General features: G+C 32.0%; 1 protein-coding gene across 1 annotated transcript; it reads left to right on the top strand.

Moving 5' to 3' along the window:
* The first annotated feature begins 10,261 nt into the window (after window positions 1–10,261).
* LOC146912437 (uncharacterized) lies at window positions 10,262–10,837 on the top strand. Its single transcript, XM_085720730.1, has one exon. It carries the CDS (start codon window positions 10,262–10,264, stop codon window positions 10,835–10,837), a length of 576 nt encoding a protein of 191 aa, XP_085576856.1.
* The last annotated feature ends 10,611 nt before the right edge of the window (window positions 10,838–21,448 follow it).

A 21,448-nucleotide genomic window follows, 5' to 3' on the forward strand; every position in this document is an offset into this window, starting at 1 on the left:
TTTTTCATAGAGTAATTCATATGTAGAAAACTAAGATAAAAATAAATATTTGAAAGGATCCTTAAAAAAAAAAAAAATTGAAGTCAAATTCAAAGAGCAGTGTCAAAGTTATGTAATTTCAAACAAAAAGAAGGGATGTATTTTAAATCTTTTTTATAGAAAATTAATTGGTGGCCCTGTCGGTATCAGAGAATTTCCGGATACTATAGTTTTGATTATGCAATTGCAACAACATTTTCTTGGTAAAATGTTTTGAAACGACATTTATTCAGAAGTATAAGACAAAATTGAAATACGACAAATTAAATGTATTAAACAGCTATACAAAATTTTGAAAAAGAGTTCTTCAAAAAAAAAAATGGAAAAAGAGAAAGAAACTGGGATAAAATTAATACTGCAATTAATTGATAAAAACAAAAATAATATTTAAAATTTAATAAAATAATTAATTTAATGAAACGGAGGTGACAGTCCTTGTGAGTTTAGCTCAGTCTGTATGGACAATGCATAAAATATGCAACGTCCGGGGTTCAAACCCCGGCCACCACAAACGGAGGTGATACGGTCAAAAATAGAAAAAGAAACCGAGCTTTTTTTTTTTTTTTTTACAAAAACAAACTGACATTCATTAATTCAAATTTATAGAGTGCATCATTCAACATAAAAAACATAAATGATGAATCTACAAAGAAACTTATAACATTTACTATAATAACATTCAACGGCAAAATACCTACAAATAATATGACAAAATTAAAGTGACCAGAATACTCATATTTTCGGATATGCAACATTGACGCCGAAATCATTAATTGAATAATTAATCTTTCAATAGAATCTAAACAAATACTGTAACAAGAGGAAAAATCAAACAATACTGCACAAGACGCAAATAACAAAGTGCCGCATTCTGATAATGAAATTACGAAGAAAAAAACATTGATCTATGTGAAAATCGCTTGTTTAGATTGAATTATACATAAAAAGATAAAGAAATGTGATTTCGTGTAAAAAATTGACCCAAAACCACTTATTATATCAAGAAAATGAAGGAAAAAAAAACTAAGACTACCTTATCGAGTAATTTTAATACTACTTATTATTATTTTTTTAAAAAGAAACCGATTTATTAATATCATTTTATATGAATTGTATTCATATTTTACTAGTTAAAACACAGCATATGAGGTGGTTCTAAATTTTATACTTATTTTTTTTGACATAAATGCCCTCATTATATCAAGGATATTACGGTGTTGGAAGTTGGTGATGAACCCCAAAACTTGCTTCATTTGTCAACTATAATAATACGGTCAAAGTAAGTTAGATCAAAATTACAAATTTTTAAATAGGCCATCTATTGCGGGACGGAGAGAGTAATAAATAATCACAATAAGGACACAAGATGCATCCCAAATTGCTAAACACGTGTAAATCAATAGCCACGTGGCTACACGTGTGACTATGTCAGTGTGTAGTTGTGTGCCAACCAAGTATGAAAGTCAAAATTTAAAGTATACTAATCAAACTAATAAAGAAAGAATAAATAATGAAAATGAGTAGAATTGAGCAAAATTAGTTCGACACTCACATCTTGTCCTTGTGAGCTTAGCTCGGTTGGTTAGGACAATACATAAAATATGTAGGGTCTGGGGCTCAAACTCCGACCACTACCAAAAAAAAGAAAGACACTCACATCGTAACGTAACGAATTGAAGTTTCAATTATGGTTGAGAAAAATACTCGCATTTTTTTTAAACAAATAGGATGCAGACGAAGTTGTATATCCTGATAGATAAAGATAAAAAAAAGTTACATAAAACTGAGAAATCAAGAAAGAATATTTTGAAAAACCATTGAACATGATTAATTTCTATATATTTTTTTATTGAGAGTTTTCTTTTATTGTTGTGTGCTGAAACATTTTTATCCGTGGATCAGACTTTGCACCACATCCAAATAGGGAGTAATTTCTTAAGCCGGATGGCTGAAGAAGTAGCAGTTTGACAATCAGACGCAATGTCTTTGGTGGGTTGTGTACCCAGTCATTTTAGTTAGGGTTCAAGGTCAACTTAGATGCATACTTAATTATAAAGTTTGTTTTAATTTCTCACGTAGATGTTATTGCCATAAAAGATGAACATTCATTCTTTCAAAAAAATAAAAGATGAACATTCATACAATGTTTTTTTTTTTTTTTTTGGTACAAACATTCATACAATGTTTTATATTTTATGAAGTGTATGATTAATGATTTGAAGAGAAAAAAAAAATATTCATAGTTATCATTAACTGGAGAATATTTTCAAACTACTATTTATTTCGGTAGTGACAGATAAAATTCCTCAATTGTTTACGTTTTGAGAATAATACCATAGTACAATCAGTTTGACTTATGGTTATTTTTGTTCCTTAGATTCTCAAGTGTTTTAATTTGACTAGTGGTATGGAGAAATTTTCAAGTATGTTGTGACACCCCCCAAAATTCATTTTAAAATACAATATAAAATAAGATATTTTAGAATATAAGTAAAGAAAGAATGAGTCAATTTTATTTCAAAAGTGTGGCTCAAAAATGCCACATTTTACGCTTACATTTGATTGCAGAAAATTACAACATTTACATGATTAAAAGACCCATTTTTTGAAAAAATGGGCCATGGTTTCTTTATGAAAACCTAAGTGATGCCCATGATCCCCTACTAAGCCATATTATAGAGCATGGGTTTACAAAGTGATGTATTACCGACATCACCATTAATTTGAAGGGCACCAAACTCCTAGTTTTGAGTATACTTAGAAACATTGGAAGGAAGATTTAATTAACCTATAAACTACGTTTTTGTAAACTTGAACACATGCAAGTATGCTATGTATCAACATGGTAGAATGCATGCACATGAAAAAATCTTATAACATGAGTTCACCTAAGCATGGAATATATGATGTCGTATGTGTACAGTGAATAATTTGATAAGTGTACCAAACCGCACCAGTAATAAAGTGATAAGTAAAAATCTTCTTCACATAGATTGTTGTTTTCTGGACAACAATTAAATTATACTAAAATAAAAACAATAAATGGGTGGTGTGTGTAAGAGTTGTTTGCAAAGAAAATAAAAGACAAATTAATTCAGATTGGTGAAAATAATTAAGGCTTCTTGAATCCCTTCTATCCCCTTGTTTTGTAACACAAGTTCCTAATTCAATAATAATTTAAGGTTTATGTTCACAACATTTAACAAAATAGACATATCTATATTACGAATAAAGGTCTTGTTTACCTAATATAGAACTCTAATCTTAGAAAAAACTCATATCATCAAAAGCTTGGAAGAATGTTATACTGTCATACTAATTAATTCCCTATCTCTGGGAAAATTACCTTAGCAAATAATATATCTAGATCAAGTCACGTGGTCCATTTTAAAACTCCTTTTTTCGTCTTTCAGTATGCGCGGGGATCGTGGGTGCATGCGTGGGGTGCATTGGACAATGGCTATTTTCCTCGTTTTCTTCATTATTTATGTGCTTTTCACCTTTGATTTGTGCTTGGGACAAAAAAAATTCCATGTTATATGAGCAAATGCTTGTGCTGACGCACTTGCAAATTTAGCTTGTGATGGAGGTTTCACTTTGATGTTATATGAGCATTGTCCTGCTCAAATTAGTATGTTGTTTTTAGCTGATTTAACTGGTGTTTGTACTCCGCGTATTGTTAGGCGGTAGTTTCTTTCTTTGTTGGGCTTAGGCCCTCTTGTTATCCAAAAAAAAAAAATTCCATGTTGTCTAGACTACAGATCTTCATTTTTCTTTGTCTTCATGCTATCGTAACTTCTATGAAGTGCATTCTGATCGAATCAATCCACTTGCCTATAGAATTGTCTGGTTAGGGAATTAAAAGACTAACATTGACTTTGCAAAACATTACAAACTCCTTACCGAAATCATGAGTAACTCACTCTAATTCCTCTAAACACATCTTAAAATAAATGATAAAAAAGTCGATAAAACACTAAAATACATTAAATTATGAGGAGTCATCACGCACAAGTCTTATGATAACTCGTACATATACATAGGCACATTCTTGCAATTAGACATATAACATGGTAAGCATGAGGCATTCTTCTATGATCACAAGCATAAAAGAGTGATGTTAGGGTACACACATAAAGAAATTTTTTGTAATAGTAAAAAAATTTAATACTTTAAAAAAATCTCTTTATGCGTGTGTACCTAAACACTTTTCATTTATGTTTGTGATCATAATAGAATCTCCGACTAATCAGATAAACACATACAAACATCCAGGGATCTATAGAGTGCATACCTAGGCATCTACATGTCATGTTACGTGTTGAGGTTAGGTAAGTCGTTTAGAAGTATATGAGAAAAACACATAACATGACATGTAGATGCAAAACATAAAGGACTTCTTAGTGGATGATCCTACACTAGCATGTTATTATGCTATTTTGGTCCAATGTAATAGTCATTTTTGTCCCTAAATAAGCAACGAGTAGTCACAAGAGTTTCTCAATATATCGAAATTTTAAAATAGTCTTTAATAACACACTTTATAAATTAAAATGTTTCGTTAATATTGTCATATTAATTCCTCAAATATTTACCTAACGTTATATCAGTCCTTATAAATCCTTATTTACTTAATGTTATATAAGTCCCTATATGAAAAAAGTTATCGTGAGCATTAGAGATTATTTTAGCCTCATGGACTATTTTGACTAACGGAATGCACAATTAATGATTATTTTGGAATTTCGATACATTCAGAAACTATTATGATTACTCGTTACATATTCAGAGACCAAAATAACTAATACCCCATTTTGGTTTTAAAAAAATACAATTTTTCCAATAAAATATTTACATGTTTTTATTTTGGTGGCAAACTGGCAATTTTCATTTCCTGGATTTTTTTTTTTCAAGGCGTGGATGTTAAGTTTAACTAACTTAATAATCCCCTTAAAAAAAGCTAACTTTTTTTTTTTGAGGGACTAAAAAAAAAAAGCTAACTTATCAATCATTTTGTGTTTATTCAAAAACATCAATCATTTTGTATTTAAAAAAATCAATCATTTTGTGAAGAATATTTATTGTGAGATATCATTATGTATCTCTGTTGAACTTTCTTACGTCGGCAAAACAATGTCTAATTAATTTCTTAATATAAAATTACTGAAATAAATATTTTTTTATGGATTGAAATAAATAAATAATGATATTTCCCTTAAATCGACTGTCGACAAAAGTAAACTTCAATGACTATTTAATATAATAACCTTTTTATACTTCAATATTGTTTTGATTTAATCATTTTTTATCTTCTTGAACTATAACTTCAGTAGAACTTATAAATAAAAAAACAGTAGATTCAACATAAGAATTTATTTATACAACAAAGAAATTAGAAATTAAAGGCAGAAAAACTAAATAAACAGTGACTGATGTGGAATTGGAGATCTTGAGTCATCATCATGGTGAGCTGCAGACTCATCAAAGTGGATTTTTTGTGTTCCTTTTCGTGGCCTCTAATACACTTTTGATCTAATAGTCAATTTATAAAGTGATATAGTGCAACAAATATATTTGGTACTTTTTTGTGGACAAATTTTATTACTGTTTTTTAACAGACCTTGAAGATATGGTTTAGTATGAAAAAATAATTTGATAATTACTGTTTTTATGGACAAATTCTCTACATTGGTTTAAGATTATCTTTGTGTGGTTGCGGAGATAGGACGTAAATGAGTCGAGTCGAACTTGATTAAGCTCAATTCGATTAGTTTAGTTTAAAATTTGATAATAAATTGATAATAAGATGATTTAATAGTTTGAAGGAAAAAAATCTCTTTAGATGTGTACCCAAACACTTTTCATTTTAACTTGTGACCATAGCAGAATGTTTCATTAAATAGATAAAAACATACAAACATCTAAGGATCTATTAGAGTGCATACTCTAGGCATCTACATGTCATGTTACGTACTCAGAGGTTAGGTTGTCGTTTAGAAGTATAAGAGAAACATAAAGGACTAGACATGGCAACGGGGCGGGTCGGAGACGGGTTTAAGCATCCCCGTCCCCGCCCCCGCTTTCATGCACCCGCCCCCGTCTCCTTCCCCAGATCATATTAGGGGTAAAAATTGAACACCCAACCCCCAATGGGGACGGGTCTCCCAGCCCCGCCCCCGCCCACGAAAACTCTATTTTTTAAAAAATATTTAAAAAATGCAAATTTTTTCATAGCAACAAAAAACAATAATTATATTAATAATTAAAAATTTAATAAATTTTTTTGAAAAGAGCAAAATAATTATAATAAATATGTTTCTAAAGAGTAATAATATATTAAAATAGGTTGTTTATCTTGTTGTGCGGAGGTTTGTCTTTGATTTTGGTGTTAGTTTGTTTTTGGTTATTAGGTGATGTTTCCTATAGGTTTTTTTTTATATTTTGTTTTGATGCACTGGTGTATGGGTTTAAAGTTGGATGCTTCTCATCTATCATTTGTATGTTTCTACTTTACGACTCCTAGCCTAACACTTCTTGTGCTGGTCAGAATTCATTGTTATTTTAATAAATTCCATTTTGGCTTCTTCAAAAAAAAAAAAAATAGGTTGGTGCTTATGGAAATAATATTATAAAATTTAATAAAGTAAATTTTAAAAAGCGGGTGCGAAGCGGGTATAAGTATCCCCCGCCCCCGTACTAAAAACCAAAATTTCCCCCACACACGCACCTGCACCCAATTAAATCGGCTTTCCCTGTTAAATTCGAGGCGGAGGCGGGGCTTGTTGCCATGTATGTAAAGGACTTCTTAGTGGATGATCCTACACTAACATGTTATTATGCTATTTTGGTACGAAGTAATAGTCATTTCGTCCTTAAATATGTAACGAGTAGCTATAAGAGTTACTCGATGTATCAAAATTTCAAAATAGTGTTTAACAACATACTTTGTAAATTTCTTCAAAAAAAAAAACACAATTTGTAAATCAAAGGCATTGCTATATCTCCCGACTGATTTTGTCCCGAGAACTTCCCGAAAACAATTTCAACCAATTAAAAAGGGCTTTGCACGGAAAACAAGGAGGGTGTGGTGTGTGATGTGGGACACACCTTTTATAGCAATGCCATCGTGATTCCCTCGTGAAGCAAGATTTCGGGATAATAAGCATTATCCGTAAATCAAAATAGTCACTAACAATAAAATGCTTCGTTAATATTGTCATATTAGTCCCTCCATATACTTACTTATTGTCATATATCACTCCTTATAAATACTTGTTTACTTAATGTCATATCGGTCCATATATGAAAAGAGTTATTGTGAGCATTATAGAATATTTTAGTATCATAGACTATTTTGACTAACGGAATGCACAATCAATGACTATTTTAAAATTTCGATACATTTATGGATTATTAGGACTATTCGTTACACATTCAGAAACAAAAATGACTATTACTCATTTTGGTTTAAAAAAAATAATAAATTTTGCCAATAAAATATTTACATGTTTTTATTTTGGTGGCAAACCGGCAATTTTCATTTCCTGGATTTTCTTTCAAGGCGTGGATGTTAAGTTTAACAAACTTATCATTCCCCTTAAAAAAACTAACTTATCAATCATTTTGTATTTCAAAAAATCAATCATTTTGTGAAGAATATTTATTGTGAGATATCATTTTGTATCTCCGTTGAACTTTTTTGCGTCGGCAAAACAATGTCTAATTAATTTCTTAATATTTGATCATAAAATTAATGAAATAAATATTTTTTTATGGATAGAAATAAATAATGATATTTCCCTTAAATCGACTCCTTCAAAAAAAAAAGATATTTCCCTTAAATCGACTGTTGACAAAAGTAAACTTCAATAACTATTTATTATAATAACCTTTTTATTTTTTTTGACCCAATATAATAACCTTTTTATACTTCAATATTGTTTTGATTTAATAATTTTTTATCTTCTTGAACTATAACTTTAGTAGAAATTATAAATAAAAAAACAGTGTCCTCGTGAACTTAGATCAGTTGATAAGGACAATGCATAATATTGCAAGGTTTGGGGTTCGAACCCCAGACACCACAAAAAAAATAAAAAAACAGATGCAACATAAGAATTTATTTATACAACAAAGAAATTAGAAATCAAAGGCAGAAAAACTAAATAAACAGTGATTGATGTGGAATTGGAGATCTTGAGTCATCATCATGGTGAGCTGCAGACTCATCAAAGTGGGTTTTTTGTGTTTCCTTTTCGTGGCCTCTAATACACTTTTGATCTAATAGTCAATTTATAAAGTGATATAGTGCAACAAATATATTTGGTACTTTTTTGTGGACAAATTTTATTACTGTTTTTTAACAGACCTTGAAGATATGGTTTAGTATGAAAAAATAATTTGATAATTACTGTTTTTATGGACAAATTCTCTACATTGGTTTAAGATTATCTTTGTGTGGTTGCGGAGATAAGACGTAAGTGAGTCGAGTCGAACTTGATTAAGCTCAATTCGATTATTTTGTTTAAAATTTGATAATAAATTGATAATAAGATGATTTGATAATTTGAAAAAAAATTCTGCAGAATGTTTCATTAAATAGATATAAACATACAAACATCTAAGGATCTATTAGAGTGCATACTCTAGGCATCTACATGTCATGTTACGTACTCAGAGGTTAGGTACTCGTTTAGAAGTATAAGAGAAACATAAAGGACTAGATATGACAACGGGGCGGGTCGATGACGGGTTTAAGCATCCCCGTCCCCGACCCCGCTTTCATGCACCTGCCCCCGTCTTCTACCCCAAACCATATTGGGGGTAAAAATTGAACACCCAACCCCACCCCCAAAGGGGATGGGTCTCCCAGCCCCCCCACGTGCCCACCCGCGAAAACTCTATTTTTTATAAAATATTTAAAAAATGCATATTTTTTCATTTTTTTCATAGCAACAAAAAATAATAATTATATTAATAATTAAAAGTTTAATAGTTTTTTTTAAAAGAGCAAAATAAATATAATAAATATGTTTCTAAAGAGTAATAATATTATTTTTTGGTAGTGAAAAGAGTAATAATATATTAAAATAGGTTGGTGCTTATGAAAATAATATTATAAGATTTAATAAAGTAAATTTTAAAAAGCGGGTGCGGGGCGGGGGTTGGTGCGGGCCGGGTATAAGTATCCCCCGGTCCTGGCCCCACCCCCATACTAAAAACCAAAATTTCCCCCACACCCGCACCCGCACCAAGTTAAATCGGCTTTTCCCCGTTAAATTCTAGGCGGGGGCGGCCAGGTCTAGGCGAGGGTGGGGCTTGTTGCCATGTATGTAAAGGACTTCTTAGTGGATGATCCTACACTAGCATGTTATTATGCTATTTTGGTACGAAGTAATAGTCATTTTCGTCATTAAATATGTAACGAGTAGCTACAAGAGTTACTCGATGTATTAAAATTTCAAAATAGTGTTTAACAACACACTTTGTAAATTTCTTCAAAAAAAAAAACACACTTTGTAAATCAAAGGAGTTGCTATATCTCCCGGCTGATTTTGTCCCGAGAACTTCCTGAAAACAATTTCAACAAATTAAAAAGGGCTTTGCACGGAAAACAAGGAGGGTGTGGTGTGTGATGTGGGACACACCTTTTATAGCAATGCCATCGTGATTCCCTCATGAAGCAAGATTTCGGGATAATAAGCATTATCTGTAAATCAAAATAGTCATTGACGAAAAAATGCGTCGTTAATATTGTCATATTAATCCCTCTATATACTTACTTATTGTCATATATCAATCCTTGTCATATCGGTCCATATATGAAAAGTGTTATTGTGAGTATTATAGAATATTTTAGTATCATAGACTATTTTGGCTAACGGAATGCACAATCAATTAGGTAGTTTATCCTTTCTTTGTTAGGGAAGTGGTGTTGGCGTTTGTTGGTGGATAGGGGTAGTTTGTGGTATAGGGTGTTGTCGGCACGGTACGGTGTGGAGGAGGCCGCTGTTGTCAGGGTGATCGCGACGACTCTCTGTGGTGGAGGGTTATTTTTCTGTTGCGTGAGGTGGGGTGGTTTAACAACCATGTTAGCCACTCTGTTGGCGATGGTACTAATACCCTCTTTTGGACTGATGTTTGGGTGGGCGGTGTGTCGTTACGAGACAGGTTTAGTAGATTATTTGAGTTGTCGACATTGAAGGGGAAGTGTGTGTCTGCGATGTGCAATTTAGGGTGGGGGAGAGATGGTGGTGCTTGGCAGTGGAGGCGTAGGCTATTTGCTTGGGAGGAGGAGTTGGTGGGGGAAATTAGCCTTTTACTTGATAATGTTAATTTGCAGGTCACTAGGGAAGACAGATGGCTATGGAGGTTGGATTCATCTTCTATTTATACTGTCCGTAGTGCTTATAAGTTTTTGAATGAGCATCTTAATCATGTAGCTGAGGTCCAGTTACCTTCTTTTTTGCATAAGGATGTTCCTTTAAAGGTGGGGTTGTTTGCTTGGCGTTTGTTCTGTGATAGACTCTCTACCAAAGACAATCTTTTCCGTTGTCGGGTTATTGATTTAGATGCTCAATTTTGTATAGGAGGATGTGGGGAGGTGGAATCATCTTCCCACTTATTTTTACATTGTAATTTGTTTGGTTCTGTTTGGAACTACATTTATCGGTGGGTAGGTGTATCTGCGGTCATGCCCGCTGATGTGACAGATCATTTCATTCAATTTAGTCATATTGGTGGTGCTACAAAAACGAAGCGGTCGATATTACATGTTATTTGGTTTGCAACAACGTGAGCATTATGGAAAGAAAGAAACAACAAAATCTTTAACTCTATGGAAAGATTTATTACACAGGTGGTGGACAAAATCAAGTCAGTAACCTTTAGGTGGTTGAAGGTGAAACTTGTTTCTCTTCCCTTCAATTATCATGGCTGGTGGCTTAGTCCATTTACCATCCTTGGTATAAGATAATTTTTGTTTTCTTTCTTTTGTTTTCTTTTAGGCACGTGGTGATGCCTTGTAAGTATTACTGACATTGTTTCTGTTTCTCTTGGTGTTTCCTCCTAAATACACCTTGTGCTAGGAGGACCAATTGTGTTTCTTCAAAAAATAAAATCATTGACTATTTTAAAATTTCGATACATTTATAGATTATTATGAATATTCGTTACACATTCAAAAACAAAAATGACTATTACTCATTTTGGTTTTAAAAAAAATCACAATTTTGTCAGTAAAATATTTACATGTTTTTATTTTGGTGGCAAACCGGCAATTTTCATTTCCTGGTTTTTCTTTCAAGGCGTGGATGTTAAGGAATCAACAAAAAGGAAGCTTGAAGCATCTGAAGAGAAGTGCTCCTGAAGTATAGTGCTCCTGAAGTGATGACATCGTCAGAAGCAAGTTCATCAGAAGCATCTCATCAGAAGCTGAAGATCATCAGAAGCTGAAGTTCATCAGGAGATGCAAGACTTAAAGCTTCAAAGGTTGTTCAATGGATTTAATCTCGTCTAAGCATTGCAGAAGACTGGAAGAGTGAAGCAAAGACTATTTTGAAAGGATTTGAAGGCATTGGATGCTTGTTCTTTAAAGAGCGTTGACAAAGTACAATTGTACGAAGTGTACAACCACTACCTCCACTACTTTGTTTTTGTCTCTGCAACAAGACAAGAAAAACAGCTTTGCCTGTAACCATGTTTCTTCACAATTGGAATGGATTTGAAATTGATCCTTCACAGGACAATAACCATATCAGGCAAAAGATCATTGGTGATTGATCAAAGCTTCAAACGACTCTATTTTGATGTGCTGGCAATTCTCAATGTCTCTTTCACACCTCTATATAAAGGAGTGAAGACTTAGAGATTGGCAGGGACTCAACAACAATTTACAAGTGCCAAAACTCTGCTGAAATTGTTCTGCATTCAAAAGTTCACTTAGAATTTCTTAACAACTTTCATATCTTAGAAATTCTAGAGTCTTAAGAGTCTGTATCTGATTTGTATTGTGAACACCACTAATTGTATATCAAGTGTTCAACCTTAAACATTTTCTTTGTAATTCTGTTTGAATAGAAGTCTCTTGCAGTTGTGCTTGAGCATTAGAAGTCTCTTGATTGTGTTCATGAGCATAGGAAGTCTTTTGCAGTTGTGCTTGAGCAGTTTGAAGTCTCTTGATAAGTTTAACAATCAGCAGTTGTAATCAGATATTACATTTTAGTGAACTCTCCTTGGAAGTGCAAGGGGGACAGGACTAATTCCGGTTTGTGGAAGGAACCTGTATAATTGCTTTGTGTCTTTCTTCTTTCTTTCTCTCTGTTTTTATCCACTGCAAGTTAGTCCTGAATATCACTTCAAAAGTAGATCTTTATCTGCTTCTGATCAGTGTTTTCAACTTAGGAGAAAATGAAGAAAAAGCTAACACAATTCAACCCCCCTTCTTGTGTTTTTCCCACCGTCACAATATTGTTTTGATTTAATCATTTTTTTATCTTCTTGAACTATCTTTAGTAGAAATTATAAATAAAAAAACAGTAGATGCAACATAAGAATTTATTTATACAACAAAGAAATTAGAAATCAAAGGCAGAAAAACTAAATAAACAGTGTCTGATGTGGAATTTGAGTGAGTAAACCATCAAATTGGTCCCTGTCTTTGTAAGTGATTCTCAAATTAGTCCCTGACTCTATTAGTATTTCGAAATAGTCTTTGTCTTTGTCAAAAGTTTCTCAACTAAGTCCCTTGTCATGTGAAAAAAACATAAAAACATGACGAGAGACTTAATTGTGAAACTTTTGACAAATATAGAGACTATTTTAAAATACTAATAGAGTGAGAGAATAATTTGAGAATCACTTACAATCACAAGGACTAAATTGGTGGTTTACTCAATTAGAGATCTTTAGTCATCATGGTCAGCTGCAGACTCATCAAAGTGGATTTTTTGGGTTTCCTTTTGGTGGCCTCTAGTACACTTTTGATCCAATAGTCAATTTATAAAGTGATCTAGTGCAACAAATATTTTTGGTACTTTTTTGTGGACAAATTTTATTAATGTTTTTTAATGGACCTTGAAGATATGGTTTAGTATGACCAAGTAATTTGATAATTACTGTTAAAACAATTTTTTTTTTGATAATTACTGTTTTTATGGATAAATTATGTACTTTTGCTGTTAAATTCTTTCTTCCAGTAACAAATTATTACCAACACCATATACCAAAACATTAATACGTAATATCGAGTCGAACTTGACCCAGCTCTACTCGACTAGTTTAGTTTAAAATTTGACTAAACTTTGATTCAAACTTTTTTTTTTTAACTCAACTCTATTCAAATTCGTTAACAACCCAATTCAACTGGTTAACTTGGATACCAAAATTCAAAAGTTTAAATTTTAAATCTTTGTCATTTTAAATCAATGATTTACCAATCAACATACAAAAATGATCATCAACTTTGCACAACCCTCATCAAAATATAACCAGCACACAAAATCTTAAAAAAAAAAAATCTAGCTATCGCAAATAGAACTAGTGAACCACAACCATTGTGATATTAGACAACAAAGTAATATTGGTCAGGAAATTTCCAAAGCAACAAAAATGCAAACAGGATCAAACAAAGTTTTTATAGAACAAAACAACCACATTCATATAAGTTCAACAATAACTTTCCAACAAAGCAGCAAAAAAACAATATAACAAAGTAAAGAACGAAATTTTGAGAGAGAGATAAGTTTATTTGGTTAACAAAAATAATTTTTAACTAAACTTTAACTCATTTGCTTCATGAACTAAATTCAACAAATTAATTATCAACCTGACTCTCAAATTATGTTCAAGTTGACTCGATTCCTTACCAATCCGAGGTAGTGATAAAGACTTGATCGAGTGTTCCATCTCCACTCCCATTACAATACTAAAAATAGTAACATTTGTTTTTGAAAAACTAAATGTTCCATATTTAGATATATTTTTTTAGATTGGTATTAGAAGTAGACTATTTATTCAATTATTTATTTATTTTTTGGTCAAGTAGGCTAGTGGGTAGAGCTCACACAATTAAATGTGGAGAAGTGGGGTGTCCGGGGTTCGAACACCGACCCCTGCATATAATATGCAATATCCCTACCAACTGAGTTAAGCTCACAGGGATAGACTATTTATTTAATTCTAATAGAAAGAGTAAGTTTCAAGTAACAACAACTTGGTATCATTTTTTCAACAAAAGTCTGATTTTAATTTCTTGCAGCCCTACCAGGATTTAGTGGGTAGGATAATCTGAATCTCAATGCAAAAAAACGATAATTTTCAATCCACTTCATAGCCTATCCATGTACATGACCCAGAGATCACACGAAAGAGAAAGGACCATCTATTGTTTGGGTGATGGTCCTGGTTGTTGTTAGGCCTCTTTCTCTACAAATTTTATGTTTCTTTGTGGAAATTTGACAATTGCTGTTATGACATTCAATGTGTCTTAGAAACACAAGTAAATTACCAAAAAATTCAGCGGTAATTAACTACGTCCGCTGGGGGTATTTTAGTATTTTACTTGTGTTTTTAGGAAGTATTGAAAGTCAGAAAAGCAATTGTCTGGAAATTTTTTTTGACATCTTTCATTATTTCAAAATAGTATATGATATAGTTGGATAATAATTAGATTTAACTTAATATTGTTTTTATCCTATGAAGCACAAACACTCCTCGGATTAGGCGTGTCCCGGAGTCGGACACGTGTCGTGTCAGATACCGACACGACACCAACATTTGTAATTACACTTAATTATTTGATTTTTTAAAATTATTAGCTAGTGTGTCGGTGTATCAGTGTCTGTGACATGTCTGGTGTCCGTGTCCGTATCCGTATCCGTGCTTCATAGTTTTTATCAAATATTACTTACTAATAAGTACACAATCATAATTAAAAGTTGAAGTTATTTGTGGCATGGTTTGGTTTTGTACTAGTTTCAGATTCGCTATGTTAATGGTAACTCACTAATGTAGTATGATCGTAACATTTTTATATCAAAGATTAATTACACATGAATAGAAGATAAGCATATAATAAGTTGCGTTATTAAACCTTTTTGGATGACAAAACCAATCCTTATTGTAAACACAACATTCATGGACTTCATAGACATGATGTTGTTGTGCACGACCCTTTGAACTATATGTAGAAGATCAAGAGTCTGGTGCTAGGAAGCCAAAAGTGTCTAAAACAAATGGTATAAAAGTAGGTGGCGTTTAGCATGGGGCAGTATAGTTTTTTCCCACCATGGGAAAGTTGATTTTTTTACCATTAGATCAAACAAGAAACATGGTATTATCTTAGTTGCTCTGTACTGGATTTTTTTCCACACTTTCTTCCACCATCATTTTCTCTCTCCTCCATGTCTCAGACCAGTCTCTCACCACCACCACCTTCATCATTTCCCCCAAATTTTTACATCTTTTCTTTTTATATTCAACCATCGCCGGCAAAGAAAACGGTGAGTTTTACATTAAAAAATACAAATCGACGTTACTCCCTCAGAAAAATGATTTGGTTACTGATAATTAGAAAAAAGGAAAAATACGGGTGAAATTTCTTTTACAATAAGAATACACACGACTCACCTACCAACCTTTGTTATCCATAAAAAAAACCTTTGTTATATTATCATTATTCTTAAAATCATACAATATAATCAAAGAGAAAAGGTACTTCCATTGGTGATTGGTTAAGATTATTTTTTAAAAATCATACAATAATCTTGCAACAACTTCTTCCTTGGCGATGCTGGGGAGAGGGGTCTCCAGATCCAAGACAATTTCATTAAATTTACTGCTATTGATGTTTATTTGTAGGACATAGCAAATCTCACATGTTTTCTCATACGTTGCTAAAGAATTATATGAAATAGGTTGCTTTGAAATTTCCCTTGGTGACACAATTGGAATTTGGCACACCAGGTAACATGTTTTCTCTGTTGGCAATGGTTGAATGGAGAAGAAAAGAGTTGGGGAAATGATGAAGTTGGTGGTCCGGTGGGTGTGTGAGTGAGTGGGACATGAAGGAGAGAGAAAATGATGGTAGAACATAGTATGGGAAAAACATTCAGTGTTGAATGACTATGATAAGACCATATTCCTTATTTAATCTAATGGTAAAAAATCAACTTTCCCATGGTGGGAAAAAACTTCACTTCCCCATGTTGATTGTCAGAACACGTTTTCTCATATTTGACCACTTTGCTTGACACAACTTTTAGGGTTGTATATCTTACTGTAAAAGTCCTGACTCTTAATCCCACAAGTGGTGAAACCCCGATCAAGTCCACACATGCATGATGATCGATAATTTGACCGTGAAAGAATGAGGTTAGGGGTTCATATACGTGTTAACACTTTAATATACTTTTCATGACCATCAACATGACTGGATTGACTTCTTAGTGTATCTATTGAACAAGCTTTGTAAGATTGTTTAGGAAAACTTACAAAAATAGCTTATGACATTATTCCTGATTTAGGATCTCAATAGCCTATACATTTACCCTTAAGAAACCAACAGAATGAAAACTAAAGAGTAAAACGTGTATCAATTTACTCTATGACATTATTACTGATTTAGGATCTAACAATAAATGAAAAATTGAAATTTGAATCAAGGGTCAGTAAAGTGAGGGGTAATTGAAAGGTATGAGTAGTCCTAGATTTGGTGACCCATTAGTTCAAATTAAGTGGTCCATAAACAGGTAGATTGGGCTCTAGAACATTTCAACAGTAAATATCCTTATTTTTCTACTATTTATGGGATCTGACATATACACCTACTAGTCCCATTCAATTATACAAGTTTTAGAAAGTTGAATTTAAGATCCTCCCAAAATGATAATTGATCTCCAAAATTCACAGATATATACTATTGGAAATGAATGGTTAGGGTTCAAAGTCTATATCAAAAGGGTATCAATCACAAAGCTGGTGCATACTAACCACTAATGTTTATGTTTTATTTAAAGATTATAGATTTTATTTATTATGACTGTTCTGATTTGCTACCATTTACCGTTTTTAAGGGCATTATGCAATTATAGATAGATATATTATCTCATTATTCTATATTAGAAGGAATATCTAACTAGGGTTAACCAGCATTGGGTTGGTTTATTTGGTAAGTAGCCTGGTTCCTTAGTGAGAAGAACATGTTGGAGTTTTAGGAGTGACCATCTTGGGAGGCTAAGTAGGGTTAATACTCACACTCCATTGGTTAAACCAATGATTAGTCTCATAGTCGGGCGAACGAACTGAAGCTTGTGGGTTGGACATGCGTACAAATGAGGATAAGAGATTTGGACAACTTTAAAAAAAAGTGAGAAAGTGTTGGAACTTTGATTCTAGTGTATAGAGAAACCTACTTAAAAGAGAAGAATTTATTTTGTGTGCCCGACAAATTTTTCGATGGAAATTGGTTGCTACTAGATAGATGGCTGTATATATTTCATAGTTTGAATATCAGTCTTTTGCTTTGATTTTATATTTATAAGACAAGTATATTTTTAAAATAATACATAGGTATTCTAAAATTTATATAAAAGAGAATGAAAAAGAAATTGACTATTCATTAGTTAATACTATTTCAAACACAGTTTTTGGGGGTGTGGGTAATATCTGGTTATTTTTTTCATTGTTGTTTTAGATGTGCTTGGTATTGGTCCAAGTGGTTGGGCCCAAAGCTTTTTTGTTTGTCTTATGTATCCTATGAAATCTGCTTTTTACCCAACACTTTTTCCTCGTTCTCAACTGAAAAGATCAAAATATCCCTGCGTGAGTTAACTCACACTAGTGTTAAATCCGTGTGAGTTAACTCACGCTTCGTGACTTAAGTCACGCAGAGAAAACACACTAAAACCCAGTGTGAGTTAACTCACACTGGTTTACTCATGCAAATTTTAGTGCCTTATCCTTCATTGTTTTGTATTAACTTCATAGATTAAATAAAGCTTTTTTGCAAGAAATGTCTAACCAGGTTGTTGCTCATCATATTCCACAAATATCATCTTATTCCAACAACTGTTTCAAGAGAAACACGTGTTGATGGAACAGTGTTAGCAAATCCACGCAAGGTCACTTGCAAGAAACATTATTTTTGGTGGCTCCTCTGACTTATAATAAGTTGAGTGATGGACGAATCTGATCGTTTGATGCAACAAATCATCGTCGGCTGTTTTCTTTTTCTCCGTTGGTGGTGATGGAAAATTGTTTGTTGTTGATTTTCTGCTGGCTGTTTTGGTGTACTTTTATTTTCTTTTTTGTGTAATACTTGAGATTTAATCCCCTATTTATATATAATATATTTTTTTAGTCAATTATTTTTTTTTATTGTAATGGAACTGTGTGATTGACCACCGTTTTAGCTTTAATATAAAAATTGTGTTAATAAACTATTGGTAATCATCAATTAAGAGATTTCATTATGTATTGATACAGTTGTTGAAATATGATGATATTTGTGGATTATGCTTTTGGAATTATTAACTAGCTTGAGTTAACTCACGCAGCGTGACTTAAGTCACGTATGTGTAAAACTAACATGATTAGTGTGCGTGAGTTAACTCATGCTGCGTGAGTTAGCTCGTGCAGGGGCTTTATGGTCATTTCAGTTGGAAATGAGCGTTTGATCTCACGAGAAAGTCGATGTGTAAATAGGAACAAAAAAATTAGAGTGAAGGCATACAAATATTTTTGTCCTTTTCAATTATACTTTTTTGACTTTGTATTAATCATCAGCGGCGAAGCTACCACAATTTTTATGAAGGGGCCAAACATTATGAAGAAATAAAATATATTTTAAAAAACTAATATATTAAACGTAAATAAATTCACAATAATTTTTACTTATATGTAGTGAAATGGCACAAAGAAAATAAAAGCTTCCTTACAAAAAACAAAGAAAATAAAAGCTAACAATAGTTATTGATAAAAGTTGAGCTACATGGAGTTTTAATAAGTCAAATTTATCCAGAATAGACACTAAACTAAATAGATTATCAATATTATTTTAATATAATCTCTCTTTGAACCAACAAAATTATCTGGAGTAGCCGAATAATATATTAATGGGGTAGCTATATATTAAACTATGTTAATTATTCAAAAAAAATTCCTTTTGGGGTAGTTAATGCTACCCCATGACATAACAGCCATTCGCCCCTGTTAATCATTATCAGGATTTCTAAAGACAAACTCTCTAACACACTCTACTAAACACTCTCTCAACTAAATTTTATGGATTGATTTGGTGGTTTAGACTTAAGATCTAGGAGTTTGTTTCTTTCTAGGTCTCATAATTGAATCCTCAATGCACCAATAATTCTTGTGTTGAGTCGGTCTAATTGGACGCCCTTAATGTTGAGTAATAATACTTTGAGATATTTTTTTTTCAAAAGTATGTTTATAATTAGAGAAGCATTCATCCACATACCTCTGTTTATGGTAATTTCCTTACAATATTAAATAATTAATGTAAGGATGTGAATCAATAGTGTTTTATGTGAAAAGATTTTCAATGAAACAATAATATAGAATTGAAAGTTACTCTTAAAGATTTACATTACTATATTTTAATTTTAAAATAAAATAAAACATATTAAACCCTTTAGAGTTTCCTAGTGTCGATTGTTAATCCGACACACTTATTTTATTTTGTTTGTACCAATTGTTTTCTATAATACACACCAATTTTCAACCGTTTATAGTATTTCGTCACTTTTTTTTTTATGTTTTTATCACGTTCTTTCTGATTCCTTATTGAATTTACATCCCTAATATCGAAATGCATTATCACATGTTGTTCAGATTAACGAGTCGGCCCCTAAGTGGTGCACCATTAACAAACGTGATGGATAAAAAATTGTATTTACATTCACTATTCAAATCTATTTGGTTTTAAGGAAATTCGTGAGTCTCGAAACTCAAGAATCTTTTCAACATTTCTTGAATAAACCACACACGATTGCTTTTCTCAGTACACCACATCATTTCCTGAATAAACCACACATCATTTCCTCGAAATTCCAATAAAATAAAACATTTCAACACACTTAAATTAATTTGTTTTAATAACTCTGTGTCATCCTTGCTCATAGCAACAATGTACACTCAAGTCTCCTATGATTAATATTGTCGGAAGTATTATAACTTTACTTGTGGTTTTGAGGCTTCAATCATCAAAAATAGTGAACCAACTAAGGTATTTGGGAGATGTTATGATATCATGGAGTTCTCTATATGTGATCATTGAACAAGTCAAGTTATAAGACATGTGATCATGGTCATCAAGGTAAACTTGAGGTATATTGTAGCTTTGAACAAGACTGACGCAAAAACATTAAAACAAATTAAATTAAGCCTCATTAAAATGCTTTGGTTTTTTGGGCTTTCCAAAGTGTTGAAAAAAAAAAATGCATATAAAGTAGAACTCAAACATTGAAATCTAGTAACAGAGAGAAACAAAAACATGCATGTTGTTCAGAAAATGTTGGAACGATTTTTGAGTTGCGAGACTCATGAATACCTCAAAATCAAGAAGTTTTGAAACTAAGTGCAGTGAGAGTTTTGTTAAAGATGTGTCACACAAGGATAAGTTTGTTATTCTCAACACACGCTCTGACATTTTAATAGTAGAGTTGCAAATAAAATAAGAAAAACAGAAAATGCGTATAAAGAATAGAAAAGTCGAGAAATAGTAGAAATGATTGAAAACAGCTTAAATTTATGTACTTATAAAAATCAACAGGTAGGAAGTAACTTTTTAGATAATCTGAAATGTTTACTATGGTTGGTTTTATTTTACTATAGTTATGTAAATTTCTGAAAGTAACTTTTCAATTCTACAATATTCTTTTATTGAAATCTATTCACGTTTAATATTATTGGGTCTCATCCTTACATTAGTGTGATAAAATAATCATTAATTGAAGGTATATTAATACATGTATTTCTTACTCTTTTCGGTAAGAAAAAATTCAAATGTATTTGATTCAAAGTTGGAGCAAATACATTTGACTTTTCACACACTGTAACAAAAAAAAAACACACACACACACGCACATAATATATATAAAAGACCGGATTGAGTATATATGTTATATTTCATCTATCCCTAATTATAAGTATACACTAAAAAAATGTATCTATAATTACAAGTCACCATTTAAACAACTAAATGCATTTTTTCCTTCCAAACATAATCATAATTAATACTACTAATTTATCTTGAAATATGAAAAAGTATTTATAACAGAGTTTGTAGATTTTGTGTTAAATGTGGGCATGTAACACCAGTCTACATTTGTTGAATTCCAACATTTAACATCGGTTTTTACTAGTAACCGGTAATAAATATTACTTACGT

Source organism: Medicago sativa, chromosome 6 (genome assembly GCF_051527215.1).
Source record: "Medicago sativa cultivar Bolivia chromosome 6, Bolivia_mono, whole genome shotgun sequence".
Taxonomy (NCBI): Eukaryota; Viridiplantae; Streptophyta; class Magnoliopsida; order Fabales; family Fabaceae; genus Medicago; species Medicago sativa.

Excerpts from the sequence above, each read along its gene's own strand:
- LOC146912437 (XM_085720730.1), top strand. The coding sequence starts at position 10,262 with ATGTGCAATTTAGGGTGGGGGAGAGATGGTGGTGCTTGGCAGTGGAGG.